General features: G+C 39.2%; 1 protein-coding gene across 5 annotated transcripts in view; it reads right to left on the bottom strand.

Moving 5' to 3' along the window:
* Sfmbt1 (Scm like with four mbt domains 1) overlaps positions 1–21,953 on the bottom strand; it is a 107,505-nt gene that overhangs the window by 38,923 nt on the left and 46,629 nt on the right. For 4 of the 5 annotated variants that reach the window (XM_027389570.2, XM_027389572.2, XM_035453409.1 and 1 more), the window contains 4 exons: positions 14,666–14,803; positions 9,994–10,088; positions 5,641–5,881; positions 7–95 (listed from right to left, as the gene is read on the bottom strand). In XM_027389570.2, the coding sequence (XP_027245371.1) occupies positions 7–95; positions 5,641–5,881; positions 9,994–10,088; positions 14,666–14,693 (453 nt within the window). In that variant the 5' untranslated portion in view covers positions 14,694–14,803. Of the gene's footprint in view, positions 1–6; positions 96–5,640; positions 5,882–9,993; positions 10,089–14,665; positions 14,804–15,905; positions 15,927–21,953 lie in introns of those variants that run through there. The other variant, XM_027389574.2, reaches the window with a different exon arrangement.

Genomic DNA, 21,953 nt, shown 5'->3' on the forward strand with positions numbered 1-21,953 from the left:
ACTCACGCCTTCTAGCAGAGACACAGGAGGACCACAGGCTCCCCTCAGGGACTGCTGTAGAAACGCACCCCAATCAGACACCTTATCTCTGATGCCTAAACAAAGGAAAAAATAATTATTATTCACATCAGTCATAGAACACAAAGAAATGTGAAATACAGAAATGGCTTAAGGGTATGTTTGTCACTTAAAAATCAGTGTATTGCTTCTTTGAGAACTTGGAAAGAGAAAACAAAAATAGCTACAAAACTTCCCTATTCTGCACTGAGCCATGTGCTGGTTAGTTTTTGTCACCTTGATACAAGCTAGGGTCATCTGGGAAGAAACCACAATTGAGAAAATGCTTCCATTACACTGCTTTGGCTTCGCACAATGGACTATAGCCAGAGATACAATATGTACACCAAATAAACCCTTTCCTGCTCAAATTGCTTTTGGCCATGGTCCTTATCATAGCAATAGAAACCAAATTTAGACAGCTGGTTAGCACAATAAGAACTGTATGTAAAACAGACTATGAGTTGTATACAAAATAATTCCCTTAAGGTCGAGGCAGGCAGATTTCTATGTGCTCAAAGCCAACCTGATCTACACAGCAAGTTCCAGAACAGCCAGGGCTACACAGTGAGACCCTGTCTCAAAAACCAAAAACAAACAACAAAAAACACACACAGAAAAAGTTATAAAGAATATTCATGTACCCTAGCTTCAACAACTGTCACCTCATGCCAATATGTTTTATCTGGAGCAAGAGTTAGCAAACTGCCACTTGTGGGCTAAGTCAGACCTGCTTTTTGTACATAAAACTTTATTGGTACACAGCCATGCTGATTGTTGATGTTTTATCAGTGGCAGCCAGACTTCAAACTGCAAGGGTAGAGTGCAGCAGCTGTGACAGAGACCTATGAGTGACAGAGCTAAAGCATTCACTATCTGGCACTGAGCAGATCATTTGCCAATCTGTCAGGCCCATACCCTCACAAATTCTACTGCCACCCAATCAAGAATTACTTAGAAGCCAATTTTAAACATCATATAATTTCATCCACATATATTTCACTAAATATTCATAAAATAACTTTAAAATTTCTTATACAGTGAGCAGTTGCCTCAATGCATGTCTATGCACCACAAACATAGATACTAAAAGTGGGTGTCAGATCCCCTGGGACAGGAGTTACAAACTTGCAAACTGCCATGTGGATGCTGGGAATTGAACCTGTGTCCAAAGAAGAAGAGCTGCCAGTGCTTTTCTTAACCGTTGAGCCAACTCTCTAGCCCCAAAATAACTTTTGGCAAAACCAAAACATCACATATTTAACAACTTAGTATTCCTTCAAAAGCAAATGTCTAGTCTACATACAAACTTCCTCAATTACATAAAAAATTATTTTTAACTTATTTGATCTCATTGAGAACCATTTTATGAACCATACACTGCAAACAACTTATTATCGACATTCCTTTGGTCTGTTGGTTCAGTCTTCTCTTTCCCTTCCATCAACTTTCTTGTAGTACACTTATTGAGACACACAGCCTCTTATCTTATATAGTGTTTCAGAATCTTTTTCATTGGCTGCTTCCTTGAGGTGACCAGTTGTCCCACTACCTCCATGGTTTTTGTTGTTGTTTGTTTCTCTTGTCATGCTGTGTGTGTGTGTGTGTGTGTGTGTGTGTGTAAGAGAGAGAGAGAGAGAGAGAGAGAGAGAGAGAGTAGGGACAAATCCAGGGCCTGTACTTGCATACCAGGCAAGTATACTTCCACTAAGTTATAACACCAGCCCTGCTCCTTCTATTTTCTACAAATAAAGATTTAGAGCCAGAGCTTGATAAAGCTCAGGTTTGATTTTTCTGGAGAAAAAAAAGAGTAAAAATAGTTCACAAATGGAATTATATCCTTCCATATAGACACACATAAGGCTTAATTGTCTGCCACTCTGTGTCTTAGTTGGGGTTTCTATTGCACTGATGAAACACCACGACCATACAAGTTGGGGATGGGGGGGGGGGTTATTCAGCTTACACTTCCACATCAATGTTCACCACTGAAGGAAGTCAGGACAGGAACCCAAAAGGGCAGGAACCTGGAGGCAGGAACTGATGCAGAGGCCATGGAGGGTGCTGCTTACTGGCTTGCTCCCCATGGCTTGCCCTGCCTGATTTCTTATAGAACCCATGATCACCAACCCAGGGATGCCACCACGCACCACAGGCTGCACCCCTGCCACCCACTGATCACTAATTAAGAAAATGCCTTACAGCTGGACCTCATGGAAGCATTTCCTCAACTGAGGCTCCTTCCTGCCTGACTCTAGCTTATGTCAAGCTGACACTCAAAACCAGTCAGTACATTCTGTAGCATTAATAGCTTTGTTAAAAATTGTATGTCCTGGATGTCAACAAGGAGGCCTCTGCACTCCAGGGAGCCTCTGGTGGTGGATTAGTATTTTTCCCTGGTGCAAGAAGGAACTTGGAGAGCCCATCCCATGTGAAGGATTACACTCTGGTCCTGGACACATGGGGAAGGGCCCAGGACCAGCACAGGAAGATTTGGTAAACTTTGCAGAGCCCCCGTTGAGGGCCCTACCCTGCCTGGGGAGTGGTGGGTGGATGGGGTGGGGGCTAGGCTGGGGGTGGGAGAGGAGGTATGGGGGTGAGGGGAGGGAGAGGGAGAAGGGACTTACATGTGAAACAAGCTTGTTCCCTAACTAGAACTAATAAATAAATTTAAAAAAAAAATTGTATGTGCATGGCTGGGCAAGCCTTTAATCCCAGCACTTGGGAGGCAGAGGCAGGCAGATGGTATGAGAGTTCGAGACCAGCCTGGTCTACAAAGAGCTAGTTCCAGGAAAGCCTCCAAGGCCACAGAGAAACCCTGTCTCGGGAAACCCGCCCCCCCCCAAAAAAAATTGTATGTGCATGCATGTGTGCTGTGTGTATATGATATAACTGTGAGCACTCCTGTGAACACACATAGGAGGCCAATAGAGAATGCCAGGCATCCTGCTATATCATTTTTCAACTTATTCCACTAAGGTAACTTGTATTCTCTTTGTTCTATATACAACTCTTATTAAATTAACCAGAGAGAAATGTCTTACTTTGGTTTGAGGCCAGCCTGGTCTACCATGTGGGTACTAGGAATCAAACTCATGTTCTCTGCAGAAACAAGCACTCTAACTACTAAACCACTGAGCCACCTCTTCAGCTTCTTTTCCCTTTTAAAATTTTATTTTATTTTGGTCTTTTGTATCTCCCTCCAATTTAATTGATAGCCTACTCTAACTAGGTACCTTCCTGGAACAGAGCTTCAGTTAGCTCATTTTAAAAATTGATAGAGACATGTATCTATAATCCCAGCATTTGGAGGGCTGAGGCAATGAGGCTTGCCAAGTTTGAGGTTAGCCTGTGCTATAAAGAACCTGACTAAGAGGGGAAAAAAAGTTTGTGATATAATTTATAAGGTTACTTATAAATAAAGGAGAGAGAAAAAGAAAAACAGAACTTGGGAATGGTGTCACAGGCCTGAAACCTCAGTTATGTGAGAAGGTTAAGGCAGGAGTTTTCAAGCTCGAGGGGCCCCTAAACTAACGAGTTATACCCTGTCTCCACAAAAAAAGGTGGTGGGGGGTTGAGTACATCAGTTTGGACTGCAATCAGGTCAGGGATAGTGGTTTATGCCGGTGATCTTTGTTCTCATGATGAGTTTGAGGCTAATCTGAGCCACACTGTGAGCTGTTGTCTAAAAAACAAGGACTAGGATCCACCTGGGAAGAAGCCCTCTTTAATCACATGCATAAATCCCTAGGTTCAATCTACATTACAAAAAAGAAAGCAAAACAAAAAACAATAATCAGATCTTCAAGTCCCAAACTCAGACAGCCTCAGTCTGTAAGGATGAGAAACCATGGTCTTAATGGCCATCAAAAAACTGAAAGGTTTATAGAGGGGAAAAAAATTAATAGAGAAATACAGGACCAGAGGCTCGTTTGTATTGAACAGTGCTTGCTGAGAACACACAAAGCACTGTGTTTGAGCCCCCAACACTGCATAAATGAGGCCTGGTAGCAAATGCTTGGAATGCCAACATTGACAAGGTAGTGTAAGGAGGATCAGAGTTCAAGGTCATCCATGGCAACATAGCAAATTGAAGGCAAACTAAAGCTACCTACATAAGACAATGTCTCAGAAATAAATAATAAAACAGAGGCTGGAGAGATGGCTCAGCAGCTCTCTCTCAGAAGACCCAGATTCAATTCCCAGCACCCACATGGCTGTTCACAACCAGTATCTCCAATCCCAGGGGATCTGAACCCCTTTTCTGGCCTTCTCTGATTACAGTAGAACAAGGGTCCTGATTTCACTCAGATGAACCAGCCTCTGCGGAAGCCTCAGTCACAGGAGGATCCAGAAAGACTAGGCCTTGGGTCATAACCCTCAACAGAGCACAGACACACTGGTCAGTGGGGAACCATGAAAGTTGTGGTCAAATGAAAAACTGGTAACACATGCCTATAAAGCCCAGCTACTCAGGAAGGAGAGGCAGGAAGTTGAAGGCCAGCCTGGGCTACAAAGTGAATGAAAGCATAGCTTAGCTATCTCTTGTCTCAAGACAAAAAACAAAAACAAAACAAACATTAATTGGGGGGTAGGGGGAGCTGGAAAGATGGCTCAGCAGTTAAGAGCACTGGCTGGCTGGGCGTTGGCGGAACACACCTTTAATCCCAGCACTCGGGAGGCAGAGACAGGTGGATCTCTGTGAGTTCGAGGCCAGCCTGGTCTACAAGAGCTAGTTCCAGGACAGCCTCCAAAACCACAGAGAACCCCTGTTTCGAAAAACCAAGAAAAAAAAAAAAAAAAAAGAGCACTGGCTGTTCTTTTAGAGGACCTGAGTTTGATTCCCAACACTTGAAGATCTCAACTGTCTGTAACTCCAGTTCCAAGAGACCTGACACCCATTTCTGGCTTTAGTGGGTGCCCCTCTGTACATGCACACAAACACACACACAGGCACACATACAAAGAGTAAAAGAACAAAAAATTAAATAAAAAACTAAAGTGTTACGAGAAATTATATATAATATGATTTTGGTTTAAAAACAGGGAAATGGGGCTGGAGAGATGGCTCAGAGGTTAAGAGCACTGACTGCTCTTCCAGAGGTCCTGAGTTCAATTCCCAGCAAACACATGGTGGTTCACAACCATCCGTTATGAGATCTGGTGCCCTCTTCTGGTGTGCAGATATACATGGAAGCAGAATATTGTATACATAATAAATAAAATCTTTAAAAAAAAAAAACAAAAACAAAAAAGAGGGAAATGACCATACATTACTCCTAATAAAATTTTTCATCAAAAATGTTAGCCTAAGCTGGGTGGTGATGTCGTATGTCTTTAATCCCAGTACTCAGGAGGCACAGGCAGGCAAATCTCTGTGAGTTCAAGGCCAGCCTGGTCTACAAAGCTAGTTATAGGACAGCCAGGGCTACACAAAGAAAACCAAAAAAACAAACAAAAAAATTAGCCTAAAAAGCTGTGTACATCTATGTAGGAGTAGCCCGACAATCCTCGAGGCTGTGGCCAATCTAAATTTTCTTACAGCAATATCCCATCACACCTTGAAAGGAAATATTTTACTACCTTCTGGAGCTTCAAGGGTCTTCTTATTCTGCTCACACCAGCCAATGGGATAGAGGCCAGCTTTTCTAATATCACACCAGAAGTCTGCTTTCCGGTCTTCCCCATAGCCTTCATAACGGAGTAGGAGCAACTGCTCACAGGCAGTAATGATGGTGGCAACCCAGTAAGTTTCAGGATCTTTTTTCACAGCTACCTCCAGCTTCATGCCAGGAGCAAATCCATTTTGCAAACGTATGTCCACCTGAAGAAAGAAATGTCATTATGCACCAGACAAACAAATTACATGAGTGGTTCTTTGCTCAAATTATTTTTTAAGACCTAATATTTCTGAAGTACTAAATGCCAATAATATCTTCTCAAAGGAAACCCGAGGAAATCCAATTTTAACTCATTAACAGTGATCTTAACAAAACAGGGCTTTCTCCCACATAATAGTGATGGAACTTGGTATTTTCAACAATGTGGTCTATTATGATTATAGAAAGTATCTTCTAGAAAACATCTATATTACTCAACATGTCTCTAAGAGTGATTTCTACATCACTCAACTACAACAACAAAAATTTTTAGGAAACCTTAACAGGGAAATGAAAAAAAGACATAAAGATAATAAATCAATAGTATTAGTATTATATACAATATGCAGGAAGCCATGCTTCCACTGTCAAAGTCCAGGCTTCTGTCAACTATTATAATAAAGTGTTCCAATTTAGATGAGAAGTTACATGGTGACAAATGTATGGATTAGCAATTCTTAAGTACATTAAAATAAGTATATAAACGCACTGTGGATAATGACAATCATTGTGGGAGAAGCTACAAATTAAAAAAAGGCTGGGGGCGCAGACATGCTGGTGCACATCTTTAATCTCAGCACATGGGAGGCAGAGGCCAGTGGATCTCTGTAAGTTCAAGGCTACCCCAATATGCAGATAATTTCCAGAAAATGAGGCCTTGGAAGTCATTCAACCCTTAAACTGACTCAATTAAACTTGTGCTATCCACAACTGAATCTTGCCAATCAGAATTTAAGAGTTCAAAGTTCAAAATCAAGGAAGTAAGAGTTTCTATCCTAAAAGCATAGCCCCCCACCACCACCCAGGCCCCCTCAGCTCCTCCTGCAAGACCTCAGCCAGGGGCTCCACTAGACAAACTGAAAATAAGTCTTTCTCTCTAATTTTAAGAGTTAGTACAGAGCGAGTTCCAGGGCTGGCTCCATAGCTACTAAGAAACCCTGTCTCAAAGAAGGAAGGAAGGAAGGAAGGAAGGAAGGAAGGAAGGAAGGAAGGAAGGAAGGAAGGAAGATTAGTGTTACTAATAAGAGACTGGTCTGCCTCAATTTTGTTCTTCAACAAAAGACTTCCCTCTAGTTAAGTCTCCAAGTGGCCATGGTAGTTTAGGAGCTGGCTTTGTCCTTTGAGAACAACCCTGAGATCAGGCAAAGAACACCTTAGCTTGTGGGTTTGGCACATTTATTTAAATGTATTATGCAGTATCTCAATCCTGATTTACAGTGCCAGTTAAATTTTGTGAAAAATAAAATATTCTGAACACAGAACCACATTATTAGATAATTGTTTTTCCATGATTTTATTATTCCCCTAATGAGCCCTAAATTTAAAAATAATCCTATCCAATCTTTCTTTCTCCTCACCCCACCCCTTCCACCCCCAATAAAAACCTCCAAAATTGGATGTGTAAAAGATATTGCCCAGCTGGGCATTGGTGGTGCACTCCTTTAATCCCAGCACTAGGGAGGCAGAGGCAGGCAGATCTCTGTGAGTTCGAGGCCAGCCTGGTCTCCAGAGCAAGTGCCACGATAGGCTCCAAAGCTATACAGAGAAACCCTGTCTTGAAAAACCAAATACATACATACATATATATATATATATATATATATATATATATATATATATATATATGTTTCCCATCATCAAAAAGCATCCCCCACAAACCAAAACTTTCTTTCTCATACGTTTTTATAAAGTCCCACATTACCCACCTGCCCAGCGCTAGGATTATAGGTGTGCTGCCATGCCTGACTTTTTATGTGAGTTCTGGACATCTGATTTGAGGTCCTTATACTTGTATATTAAGCATTGAATTGACTGAGCCATCTTCCCAGCTCCAGGCTTTTTTTTTTTTTTTAATGTTTTATTGGTATATAAAATAATGGCTTTCATCTGTATCAAGTGTACTTTGTTCACCCCACTCCTCACAAAAGGATCACATTTTCTTGATGAGGGTAGCAGGAAGAAAAAGGAAAACGATTTAAATTTTTTCAGATATCCTAACTTAAAATAATTCCGAGTTCACTTATGCAGAAAGTGGTACCAGAGAGTAGAGAGCTGCTGTGACAGGCCTGAACATGCTATTTTGTGGAAGAACAGGGAAGACTTTGAGACTCCAGGCTAAGAAAATAGTTGAATGCTATAAACAGGGCTTAACACAGTATCTAGTAGGGAGCTCAAAAGACAATAGCACTGAGATCAATGTGGACTATGGAGGACAGACAGTTCAGGATGTTTCAGAGGTGAAAAATATTATCAACTGGGATAGACCATTCTTATGATACTCTGGCAATGAATGTGGCTGCATTTTGCCCTGGTCCTGAGAATCTTCCTGAAGTAAAACTCAAGAATTTTGGACATTGGCAGAGGACAGTTCAAGACAGCCTAATACTGACTCTGCCACTTGTTATTTGTAACCACTCATTTGCAGATCCACAATGAAAAGGATCAAACAAGGCAAAAAGAAATACAAAATGTATAGTTTGAGGAGAAAGAGCACCAGGAAATTTAATATTGGAGCCATGGCTTGTGCTGAAAGAAACAAAGAGAAATGGAATAAAGGGAGTGGTGCCCTCAGGGCAAGTACCTCATCCAGCTAATCCTGAAATTAGTGAAATAAAAGGCCTAAGGCAGCAGCTCTCAACCTGTGGGGGTTTAACCCTTCGGGGGTTAAACAATACTTTCATAGGGATCGCATATCAGATATGCTACATATCAGATCCTGCGTATCAAGTATTTATATTACAATTCATTAGTAGCAACAAAGATAATTTTATGGCTGGGGGGTCACCACAACCATGAGGAACTGAATTAAAGGGTTGCAACATTAGGAAGGATGAGAACCACTGGCCTAAGTTATCTGTTCCTAAAAATTCAACTGCAAATCAAAGCTTATGAAAATGTAACTCAACAAGGGGTTAGGGGGTCAGGTACTATCGTAAGTGGCAGCAGAACTTAGAAGCATCTGCCACATAATTCTAGCTTTAGAGTTAAGAAGGATAAAGGAATAAAAGCGTCGTGGAAACACCATCCCCCAGGGATTAAGTAAAGTCACTGAGGTCAGGTGTATGTCAGGCCCAGAGAGAACACTGTCATAAAGTTGTTCAAGTGAAGCCTATGCTGGAGACCCTAAGATGTTGAAGATGCCAGAACCATGAGCCCAAGAGATGGGTGCTGGAGTCAGCAAAGCTGGAAAGGCAGAGTCATCTAGGTCCTTTAACATCAGATACAGAACTACAATGTCTGGAATTTGTCCTGCTAGGTTTTGGTCTTGCTTGGTCCAGTATTTCCTCACTATACCCCCTTTTCCTCCCTTTTAGAATGGTAATATATATTCCTTGTCATTGTATATTAGAAGTATATAATTTGCTTTTTTATTTTATAGGGACTTACAAATTAAGAGATTGATTTGAGTCTCAGAAGAGATTCTGAACTTGCAAAAAGTATTGTGATTCAAAGATTATGGGGACTTTTGATGTTGGACTAAATGCATTTTGCATTATGATATGGCTATAGGCCTTTGGGGGCTAGAGAGGGAAATATAGTTTGAGTGAGAATGACCCTCAAAGGTTCATATTTGAATGATTAGACCTCAGCTGGTAGAAATGTTTGGAAAGGATGAAGAGGTGTGGCCTTGTTGAAGAAGGTGTGTCACTGGGGGTAGGCTTTGAGGTTTCAAAAGCCTATACTATTTCCTAAGTTAGTTCTCCCTGTCTACTGGCTGTTGTCTCAACAATATGAGCTCTCAGCCTGACAGCCTGACAGTCTGACAGCCTGCTGTCCCACAAAACTTTAAGTAGGCAACAAATTCTTTCTTCTGTAAGTTGCCTTGGTCATGGTGCTTTGTCACAGCAACAGAAAAGCAAGAGACACAATACAAAGATCAAAAGAAAAGGGATAAGTCAGGCAAACATCTTTATTCCCAGCACTAGGGGAAAGCAGGTTGATCTCTCTAAACTTGAGGCCAGACTGGTCTATACAGCAAGTTCCAAGATAGCCAGGCTTACATAGTGAGACCTTGCCTCAAGAGAAAAAAATAAAAAAGTCAAGAGGTGTTGCCTACATGTTTAAACGATGCATAGGGAACTGTGGTGGAGCCTGTCTCTTCTAGATAATCCTCCCAGCTGAATTCTACTTCTTCTACACCAGGCCCAGAATCTGCAAAAGAAAAAACAACAACAAGTTGTATCTCCAAGTAAACACAAGGTATATCAATAAACTTACTGTAGGACAAATTCATTGATTTTACCCAAAAACATTTTGTTTTAATGGCAAGTTCCCTAAGTGCACTGACTGCCAATTAAATTCAACACACTGTCATTTGATACATTCTCTCTTGCTGGTGTGGTGGTTTGAATAGAATGGATCCCACAAGCTCATATACTGGATGCTTGGTCATTAGGGAGTAGTACTACTTGGCAGGAATTAGGAGGTTGGAGTAGGTGTGGCCTTGTTGGAGGAAGTTTGTCACTGGAGATGGACTTTGGGGTTTCAAATGCTCAAGCCAGGCCTAGTGCCCCTCTCTCTTTTCCTGCTGCCTGTCGACTGGATGTAGAATTATCAGCCACCTCTCTAGCAACATGTCGGCCTGCATGCTGCCTTGCTTCCCAACATGATAATAATGGACTAAAACTGTAAGCCAACCCCAATTAAATGTTTTCCTTTATAAGAGTTGCCATGGTAATTGTGTCTTTTCACAGAAGCAGTACACTGACTAAGACACTAGGGAAACAACAAATCTGAAGTTTACACAAATGGATCATATGAAACTATTGTGAATATGAAACTATTCAAATTACTTTGGAATCAAATATAATATCTAATACCAACATTTAGGATTCTTAGTAGACATTCAAATTTAAACTGTGAACCTGATTCTGAGTATTCTGCAACTGAGTAAAAATACTACTAGCCAATATTTCACTCAATCTAGAAAGTGTGAACTTACTTTGGGTCTCCTCCTTTTTTATTCAGCCCTTATATACAATCCAATGAAGCATATCCTGTATCTATTTCTTATGATGTCTACTGCTATCTCTAGAACAAAGCCTATCCACATATCTTTTATCTTTCATTCATATAAGACTTCAAAGGCTCTCCAGGATCTGACCTATCCTTCCACTTTTTATGAACCAGCTCACAATTCCCTGTAAATTCAGCTCTAGGAGACCTGATACCCTCTGGCTTTTGTGAGCACTGCACTCACATTTACAAATCCATATACGATCGCACACATATTCATAATTTAAGAATAAACCAAAAACTTTTTTAAAAAGGGGGAGGGCTAGAAGCTTCATCCCTGATGACTAGTTTTCATATTACTAGAAGGTACTATGTAGGTTGTTGAGGAGAAAAATTATCACTACCAAGCTACTGGTTAAGAAGTGTCCACTGGAGTGGCCAACCCATGACTGGTCCAACTTGAAGCCCATGCCATGAAAGGGGAGCCCACACCTGATACAGTCTGGATGGCCAGGAACCATAGTCAGGACAGCCCAGAGACCTAAGACAGAGCCAAATATGACTGGCAAAATAAATAAATAAATTCATACATAAATGATTCCTAACAATATTCTGCTACCCTCATAGATTGGTGTCTAGCCCAACTGTCATCAGAGGGGTATCATGTGGTAACTGATGGGAGCAGATGCAGAGACCCACAGCCAAACACTAGGCAGAGCCAGGGGAAACCTGCAGAAGAGGGGGGATTGTAGGAGCCAGAGAGGCCAAGGAAACCATGAGAACACGACCTACAGAATCAACTTAGCAGGGATCATAGGGGCTCAGCTCACAGAGACTGAAGCGGCAAACTCAGACCCATGTCTGAAACTAGTCCTTTGCATATGCCTTATGGTTGTGAGGCTTGATATACTTGTGGGACTCCTAACAGTAGAAGTGTATGTGTGTGTGTGTGGGGGGGGGTTGTCTCTGACTCTTTTGCCTGTGCTTGGGGCCCTTTTCCTCCTACTGGGTTGCCTCATCCAGCCTTGATCTGAGGATCTGTGCCCAGTATTATTGTATCTTGTTAGGCCATGTTCAGTAGATATGTCTGGGAGACCTGTTTTTTTGTTTTTGTTTTTTTTAATTTTAGGGAAATAGAGGAGGCATTGTTCTGGGAGGAAACTTTAGTCATGAAGTAATGTTTAAGAGAAGAATAAAAGGAAAAAAAAAAAAAGATGTGCTCACTGGTACACTAATGGCATGACTGTTATGGCGATAACCAATTGCTTTCTGATTGGATGTGAGGCCTGCTCCACAGGAAGAAAATTCATACCCGGTACTGTATATTGGTCAAAAGCCCATGGCTGGAGAGGTCATAGGCCCTCGTAGAGAAATCTTCCACTGTTGTTTTGCTAAATGAATATACAATACTTTTGAAGTCACCTTACGCTTAGAGGACAGTGCTACTATTCACTTTGGTCAGAGAAGCTTCTTTTTGCCATGGGAGGAAGTTACCTCCAAGACTCATGACTGGTCAAAGTGCTGAAAATAAATAAATGCTCAGGCCTAAATGGGGCATAGCTATTACCCAGTCTGTGAGGCTCAAAGAACATGGAGGGAAAGGGGATGAAAGAATGAAAGAGCCAGAAGAACAGATGGAATGTTGAGGAACGAGGTCTTTAGGACATGACATAGTTGTTACATTTATGAATTCAAAGCAGCTGTGATTACCCATGTTAAGAACTACACAAGCCTGAGCTCATCCACATCTATAATAGAGGGGAGAGAGATCTATGAGGAGTTATAGGCAGGGAGTGGTTGCTGGGGGAGGAAGAGACAGTTTTCAGTGGTACAACCAATGTTAAATTGCCCAAGCTACTGTAAATAATCTCTCACCAGTGCTCTTTTTTAAAAATTTTAAAAATAATTTCTTAAGATTTATTTATTTTATATATATGGTACTCTATGCCAGAAGAGGGCATCAGATCCCAGTGCTCTTATAAGCAATGCTAATTAAACTCACTGGGGTCACCAAAACGAAAATAGCATGCAAGTAAAACAGGAACTAGTTGGGAAGAGGAAGGAGATAAGAGAGTATAATGGGGAATGAATATGATCTGTGGCCACTCTGGATAACAGTAGTATGGTTTTATCACTAAGCCTATCATTTTTAAATTGCACTCAAAAGTGCAGAATGCTCAGCTCCACATGAAGCATCTTTATCACACTACCTTCTGTCCTCAAGGATCTGAGATCATGAAGCTGTGACTTCCTCAGGCACAAAACCAAACTGGCCACAGGTGCAAGAGAAACTCACAAGTACCATCACCAGCTGAGGAGCTTCTAAGCAAGTAATGCCTGCTGGAGGAGAGTCAGGTTTTTTGGATACTGCTGTCCCTGATTAGATTGCCCATGTTCTAGCAGATGGCCCTATACTCACATATATGCAAGGCAGTACTAAGTGGACTCATTGGATTTTTAAAAAGTATGTGAAGCAATTGGGGGCTTTGGAAGAGTTGGAGGGAAGGGAGTAGAGAATGGATTTGATCAAAACACATTCATATATAATTTTTCAAACAGAAATTAAAATAATATTTAAAAATGTACTCATTGGCATTTTCCTCCCAAAATAATCATTGATAGAAACTTATTTGCATTAGTTAAAAATTGGAAAAATCAAAATGCACTAAAACATGAGTGGTTGATATAAGTGCAATATATTCATGAAATGTGACTCACAATACAAAGTAACAAACTGTGGCTGGCAAGATGGCTCAGCTGGTAAAGGCACTTGCTACTAAGTCTGATGACCTGAACTCAATCCTTAGGGCTCTCATCTCCACATGTGCACCATATGTCATGTTCATATCACACAAATATACATACAAATTAAATAATTAACTTTTTTTAATTAATAAACTTTGACATGCAAGAGTGCCAACTCACCAAAAGGTTTTTATTTTAGGGAAAAAAAAAAAAACTCAAATGGTCATTTACTAATTTTATTTATGTGACATTCTTTAAATGACAAAATTGTGGACACAGCAGATGAAAAACTTCCTCAGATTAAAAAAGCAGTAGTAAGGAGGCTGGAGAGATGGCTCAGTGGTTAAGAACAGTGACTGCTTTTCCAAAAGACCTGGGTTCAATTCCCAGCACCCACATGCAGTTCACAACTGTGTAATTCCAGTTCTAGGAGACCTGACACCCATGGCAAAACACCAATGCATATATAAACAAATAAACAAATAAATAAATAAATGCAATTTTAAAAAGTGTAGTGAGAAAGAACTAGGAAGTTCTTTGTGGTAACAGAGGAGTCATGTATCTTGACTGAAGTGATAGTTACAGGAGGGTACACAAGTGACAAAAATAACACAGAACTAAGCAGTTTATGCTAATTTTTGTATTTTATATGTACATTTTTTATATTTTTATTTTATATTGTATTTACATGAGAGAAGAGAAACTGAGTGAAGGGGAACACAGAACCTGTTGACTATCTTTGGAACTTCTGTTGAACTCATAAGGAATTTAAAAACAATAACATAATCAGCAAAATCCAATTATTTAGAAAATAAGGCCTGTTCATAAAAAAACTTTTTTTTTTTTCTTCAGCAAACAGTAATTGTAGTCCTAGTGCCAGGTTCTCTGTCAGGCCCAAGAGACAGCAATGAAAAATACATGACTTCAAAGAGCTTCTAGTTTAGTAGTAGAAAACACAAGTCATTCAAACTAACACAGGCAAATATGCTGCATCTGCACACTGGAAAGGGATTTAGCAAAACCAATACCTGCATCCAGACGCTGCTCCCCGTTCATCTCCACAGCACATGGGCTATCCCTTCCTCAAATAATGAAAAAGCTGAGGCTCTGCTGATATGAAGATGGATCTAAAGTTCAAAGTTTCTGTCCAGTGGACATCCAAGGATCTAAACAAAAGTGTTAAAAAAAGTTATAAACATGGCCAAAATTCAATGTATTTACTTATTCATAAAACAGCATTTGACTGGGTTGAGAGGTAAGAGAAAAGTCACTTAGAAGATACGGAATTTGGGGGCGGGGAGGTGACAGCTTTTCCAAATTTGACGTTTGTCTAGTGAGTATGGATATACTGACGTGTGTACAAGAGGATTATAGAGGCCTTGATAGCTAAGGATTACAATAAAGTGTGACTGAAGAGATGGCTCAATAGTTAAGAACACTGGCTGCTGACTACAGGACCCAGGTTCAACTCTCAGTAGCCACACATTGTTTCATAATACTCTGTAACTCCAATACCAGGGGATCTGGATTCCTTCTAGCCTCCTTAGGAATCAGTCACAAAGGTGGTATAGGACATACATTCAGGCAAAATACTCCTATACAGAAAATAAAATGATTTACTGACGATATAATAACAGCATGTGTATGAGTCCTAACCTTTAAAATTATTATCAATGCTTATATCCACCAAAAAAAAAAAAAAACTCTAGCTCTTCCATCCATAAAAACTTCAATACCTAAGAGAATCACTCTAAAATAAGTTCCAAACCCATTTATGTATTAAAACAGCTTTACTGGTGAGGCCTTAAATCCCAGCACTCAGTAATAGGCAGGCAGATCTCTGTGAGTTTGAAGCCATCCTGGTCTACATGACAAGGTTCAAAACAGCCAGAGCTGCATAGTTAGAACCTGTCTCAAAAAACAAAACAGAACAACAACAGCAACAACAACAACAACAAAAAAAAAATTTTATTGGAATAGAATTCACACATCAAAATTCACATTTGAAATGTACAATCTAATAACTTTTAATTAAATTTACAGAGGATTTAGCTATTACCATATACCAGTTTTAAAATATTTGTGTCACCGTGAAGAGACTTCACGCTCATGCTCATTAACCACACTACAAGGTGAGCATCATCATCATGAGTTCACAGGCACAAAGCAATTATCATACTTGCCTGGAGCCAAAAGCCAGTAAGCAGCAGAACCAGGCCTCTAACCAAGGAGAATGTCTATATTTCATACCCTCAAATACTATATTACCTCTCAAGTGGAAGCAAATGATGATGACTTTGAACTCCTGATGCTCCTAAGTCTACCTTCTGAATGGTAAGATGTATGGGTGCTATAATTAAGTATAAGAAAAAAATTAATAAATATTTACCAGATGGTTAAAGGGGGGAAAATCCACTAAAATATTTGAATTTGCATACCTATTCCAATTCAAAAGACATATGTACTTCTTAAGTGTGCTGTTAAATATGGTAAATACTGTAACTAGATGTCCCATTTGTCAGATTTGCAGCTCTAACTCTGCTCCTGGCAGGTAAAGGCTACTAAAGTTCACTCTATTTTCTGTTCCCCAGAAGTTTAGATTCTACTATTGGCCCTTCACTCTCAACAATACTCAACCATTGTTCCCTGCATAGTCTGCTTTAAAGAGTAAATTAAACTAGTATTCATATTTGCCAAATAAACTTGATTTTCAGGATAAAAATCTTTTGATTTACTAAGTTGTTTCTCCTGATTATTTTTATTGCTGCTAATCCACTGCTACATGTCTAAAAAGATTAAAAATTAAATTCTGACAAAGTCCGGGTTTTAAAGCATTCTGACAGACAAATCTTAGCCACCTATGTAATCTAAATTAAATCTGACCAAAATGTAATCTTTTTAAGGTTACGTAAATTTAACATAGCATTATCTGTCTTAGCTCAAAAATTGGCACTAATAAATGTATTAAACACCTAGAACTGTTTCCTTTTAGAGACACTTGGCTACTACACTTGGCTTTTTGTTTTTTTAATGTGGGGATCTGAACTCATGTCCTCTTGCTGTAAATCAAGTGCTTTATTGACCAAGCAATGTCCTCAGGTCCTGTATACTTCACATAAGTGAATTTCATAACATGTAAAATATAACACTAAAGTTTTTTTTTTTAATGGTACTTATACTGAAGGAATCTATTGTTACAGGATATCTAATCACACTGTGAAACCCAAGATTCTGTTATTTACTGGAAAAAAAAACTGTTTCTAGTTGTGGTGTGGCTCAGTCCTAGCACACACTTTTAAACCCAGAGCTTTCTGCTTGAATATTGTAAACAGGACTAAATAAAGTCAACCATAGGTTAAGAGGTGGAGCAAGCAACGAGTTGTCAGAAAAAAAAAAAAAAAGAGTCAGGACAGACAGAGATGCACAGGAAGCAGAAGGGAGGGACATTAAGTTTGAGAAGTTTTGTTTGAGATGGTATATAAAAAATTCTCTTTGGGGGGCATTATCGAAAGAGGAAGTTAAGCCAAATGCTTTCTCTGCTTCTCTAAGCTAGCAGGTTTTCACCCCAGCATTTGGCTACCAAGTCTTTACTGGTAAAATTGAATGACTGAAATTTAGATTAAAAATAGTTTATACTAGTTGGATTTTGTCAATTTGACACAAACTAATGTCAATTGAGGAACTGCTTTCATCAGGCTGGCCTATAGGCGTAGTGGGACATTTTCTTGTTTAATGATTGATGTAGGAAGGCTCAGCTTACTGTGGGAGGTAACACCCCTATGCAAGTGGTCTTGGATGTATAAGAAAACAAGCTGAACAAGTCACCAGGGGCAAGTTAGTAAGGAGCATTCTTCCATGGTCTCTACTTCATCTCCTGCCTCCAGGTTCCTACTCAAATTCATGCTCTGATGATGGACTGTAATTTGGAAGTGCACACCAAATAGATCCTTCTTCCCACCAAGGTAATTTTGGGTATGGTTTTATATCACAGCAATAGATAAGAAAACTAGTACTGAAACTTCTATACTAGTTACTCTTTTGTTGCTGGGATAAAATACCATGACCAAGGCAGCTTATAGAAGGATGGGTTTATTTGGGCTTACGGTTCTAGGGGATAGAAGTTCATTGTGGTGGGGAGGCAGAGCAGCATGAAGAGGAAGCTGAGTGATGACTTCAACCACAAGCAGCAATCCGGGGGATAGAGGAGCGCATAACATGTTAGACACAGAGACAAAGAACAAACACCAATGGGAAGTGGGAATGGGACAAGGCTATGAACTCCAAAAGCCACCCGCAGAGACACATTTCTACCTCCCTAACAGTGCTCCCTACTGGGGATCATGTCTTTACTACCTGAGCCTATGTGGTCCCAACACTGGTAGTGTTTAGAATTAATACTATCATCTTCTAGAATTTATATGACCCACTAGTATCAGTTATTTAAGAAAGTTCAATGAATCAATAGCAGTGGTATTAAGATCTACCACAGAATTCTTTCTCATTTACTTATTATTTACTTAGCACATATTAACTGCCATACATATTCTAGGTAAATAAACATTCTAGGTTAATTTCTAGGAGAGAAAAAAAAAAACTTGCCCTCATTGTTCTACAATGTAGTGCAAGTAGATGGTGGATAAACCCTATAATGTATTTCATGAAGATAACTATTATGTGAAAAGTTAAAAGAGGCAAGAGGCTAGAAAGTGCTACTTTCAATTGGGTGATCAAGGTCTTAGTTTGGCAGACATGAACCAACAACTAAGGGGAAATAAAATGAAAGTCATCTATGGAAGCAGAATACAAATATGTATGTATTCTTTCTAGTAAGAAGTAATCTAAGTCAGTCTATCATTTGGTCACAAGAGAAGCAGCTGTGACATAATTACTTACCAATTAAAAAAATAAAATAGGCTTTACATACACTAACCTTTACTTAAATTTCATTAGCTTGGAAAGATTATCTTGCGATTTGGGGTTCTTAAATGGTGGCACTGTTTTTAGGAAGTTCTTAACTTCTTGAGCCACTACAAGAAAGTAGGTCACTGGAGTCAGGTCCTTGGGGGCTCCTATCCTTTCCTGTCATGATGAGGGGCACATGTGGTAAAGACTGTTCACTTGCCTCTCCCACATGCCCCACTGCTATGATAACCTGCCCAATACATGCAACCTCTTAAACTGTGAGCCAGAATAAATCCTTCCTCAGTTTTTTTTTTTTTTTTTTTAATCAAGCATTCTGTAATAATGGTAAAAAAAACTAACTGGTTTACCTATAAGGTCATAAAAACATTTTTATACAGATTATTAAGGTATAATAAAATGGCCTGTTTGGGACTGTCTTCCATATAATAGACATCCAAAAGTGGTTCTCAGTCACTTCTAAACAATTTAAGACAAAGTATCACTTGTAGGTAATCCTAGCAAGGAAGTTTCTAACATCAAATAACTTCTCATATTAGGAGGCTATTAAGAAACCTTTTTCATTGGGCAGTGGTGGTGCACTCTGAGAGGCAGAGGCAGGTGGATCTCTGTGAGTTTGAAGCCAACCTGATCTACAGAGAATTCCAGGGCAACCAGGGCTACACAGAGAAACCATGTTTCAAAACCAAGAGAGAGAGAGAGGGAGAGAGGGAGACAGGGAGACAGGGAGAGAGGAAGACAGGAAGAGAGGAAGACAGGGAGAGAGGGAGACAGGGAGAGAGAGAGGGAGACAGGGAGAGGGAGAGGGAGAGAAGAAAAAAAAGGAAAAAAAAAAAAAACAACCTTTTCTAGGCCTTCAATCCCAGCATTCAGGAGACAGAGGCAGGTGGATCTCTCTGTAAGGCAAGCCTGGTCTAGGTAACAAGTCCCTGACCAGCCAGACCTACATAGGGAGACCCTATCTTTAAAAAGAAACAGGAGGAAAGGACTCTGTTTAAAAACAAAACAAAAAAGAATCCTTCACTCCAACATCCTTTCCTTTACAAAAAGGAAACTGAACCTCTAATTTAGAGACACCGGACTGCATAGAGCAAAGGTGGAAAAAAAAAAAAAAAACACCTTAAAGTCACAGAGAAACCAGCACAGGATTAGGTTCTAAACACTTAGACACATTCTCATTTCATTTTCACAAGTCTAAAGCAAGCATCATAACAAGTTTAATAACAAGCATAATAAGTTTACAACTCAAAAGCCTAGGCTCCAGCAAAACCAAGAAATACCTTAGTATTCAAAAGTCTGACTCCAAAACTCAAGCATCTCCCATATGCGATTTCAGACAACACAGTACATGCATGCTTTCTATATTCTATGTACCCAAATGATTTCCTTACTCCAAGAGTCCTCAAAATATTATCAGGATTGTTTAACCTCTAGGTCTGTCCCCATCATTATCTCCTGCAATTTACAATAAACTCACCCACTGTTGATTAAATATCACCAGTGCAAAATAAGGCCAATTTACAAAAATGCATTTATGCCTTAAGCAATTTATTTTATTCCTACTGCTTATAGAAGGGTTTTTAACTTGGAATTCGAAGGCCCACAGAGAGAATTCAAGAGTTCAGTGTGGATGAAGAAAAGGTTTTTTATTTTTTTACTAGCCTGCAGAAAACAAACATTTTCTTCCAGTGTAGGCAACAAATCACAGTAACATTAGCAGTAATTGTAACTTACCACCACAGAGCACAGACATTTATATTACACCAGTACAGATAATATGTAACTGATATCTTTTTTAATTGTATGCATTTTAATTTTATATGTTTACACACATTATTCAGAGAACAATTCATGAGCTGGTTTCTATTATCATTCCCAAATCCTAAGGCATGGTTTTGGAAGTAAAGTATATGAAAGACCAATCATCTAGAAGCCTGCTGTGAATTGCTGTACCAAAGTCTATTATTGTTAACAGTGGCAAAAATATATTTTTCCATCTCTTTCATTGGTAACCTTAAATGGAGACAGAACAACCCACTCATAAAACTTGCTAAGTTATAACATTTACATTACAATGATTTGTGCTCAAAGTGATAAAGGTGGTCATTATTCTACCCTCTAAATGCAAAAAACAAAAACTCTTCTATACAGAGTATTAAAAAACAAACAAACAAAACCAGATAAACCTAAAATGAGCTAAAATAACACCTTGGGTACAACTAATGATATGAACAGTAGAGTTGGTCCCATCTGAACTACAAGACTCTTCCCCCAAAGGGGAGGGGAAAAAAAGTTTTTACTAATACTATATCTTGAAATAGTAAGAGTCTAGCCAGGTGTATTAGTTCACACCTTTAATCCCAGCACTTTGAGAGGCAGAGGCAGGTAGGTATTTATGAGTTTGAGGCAAGCTTGGTCTACAGAGTAAGTTCCAGGACAGCCAGGGCTACATAGTGAGACCCTGTCTCAAAAAAAAAAAAAAAAAAAAAGAGAGAGAAAAAGAAAAAGAGTAAGAGTCTAATTTTTTAAAAAACTATAAATTCTAATAATAGTGGTTTTAAATTAAATCAATTCTACATATTCTAAGAAATTAATTATAAGTTGAGTATCTTTCATCTGATGCCTGTCATCAGAAGTGTTTTAAATTTCAGATTCTAGAATATTTGCATCGACTTTGCCAGTGAGCATCCCTAATGAACAATTCAAATTAGAGATGCTCGGTATATATAACTAAGTACATTACTATATTTACTCTTGCCAAAATGGTCTCATCATCTTGTTACTTTTATATAACAACCAGTTTAATTACTTCAAGAAGAAACACTATTTATTTATAAAGGATCTTCTTCCTTAAATAAACTGCTCTGAGGTGAGGGAGAAAAAAGGCTGGCATTTGAGTGATTGCTGTACCAAGCACAATGCAATATGATCATTTCACCCATCCCATCAACATCTGGAATAATCCCATTTTAGAGGCCAAGGAATGGAGATACAAAGAAATTATATTTATTAACTTACACACAATACAAATCCAAATCCTAAGTTCTTTTCCATCATACTAATCTACTGGCTATCCAAAAAAGAGAGAAAAACATCTATGTGAAAGGCTTCTCCTCTCCAACCCCTGCAAAATGGATTTCTTCATCTTCTTTCATTTCCTCTCAAACATTTTATGTATGTTCTAAAGCCTCAATACAGGAAAGAAGTTTTTAGAACCACAACCTAATAATAATAATAATAAACATACCTAAGCACTGTTCCTGATAATAGGTCTTCCTTTGTAAAAAGCTCTAAAGAACAACAGTACATCTAGTGTATTTTAAGCTTTGTTCAGTTATGCACCCATATCACAAAATCAAGTGTCACCAGCGTATGCACTGGACTCTTTTAAAAAGA

The sequence above is a fragment of the Cricetulus griseus genome, assembly GCF_003668045.3.
Source record: "Cricetulus griseus strain 17A/GY chromosome 1 unlocalized genomic scaffold, alternate assembly CriGri-PICRH-1.0 chr1_1, whole genome shotgun sequence".
NCBI lineage: Eukaryota > Metazoa > Chordata > Mammalia > Rodentia > Cricetidae > Cricetulus > Cricetulus griseus.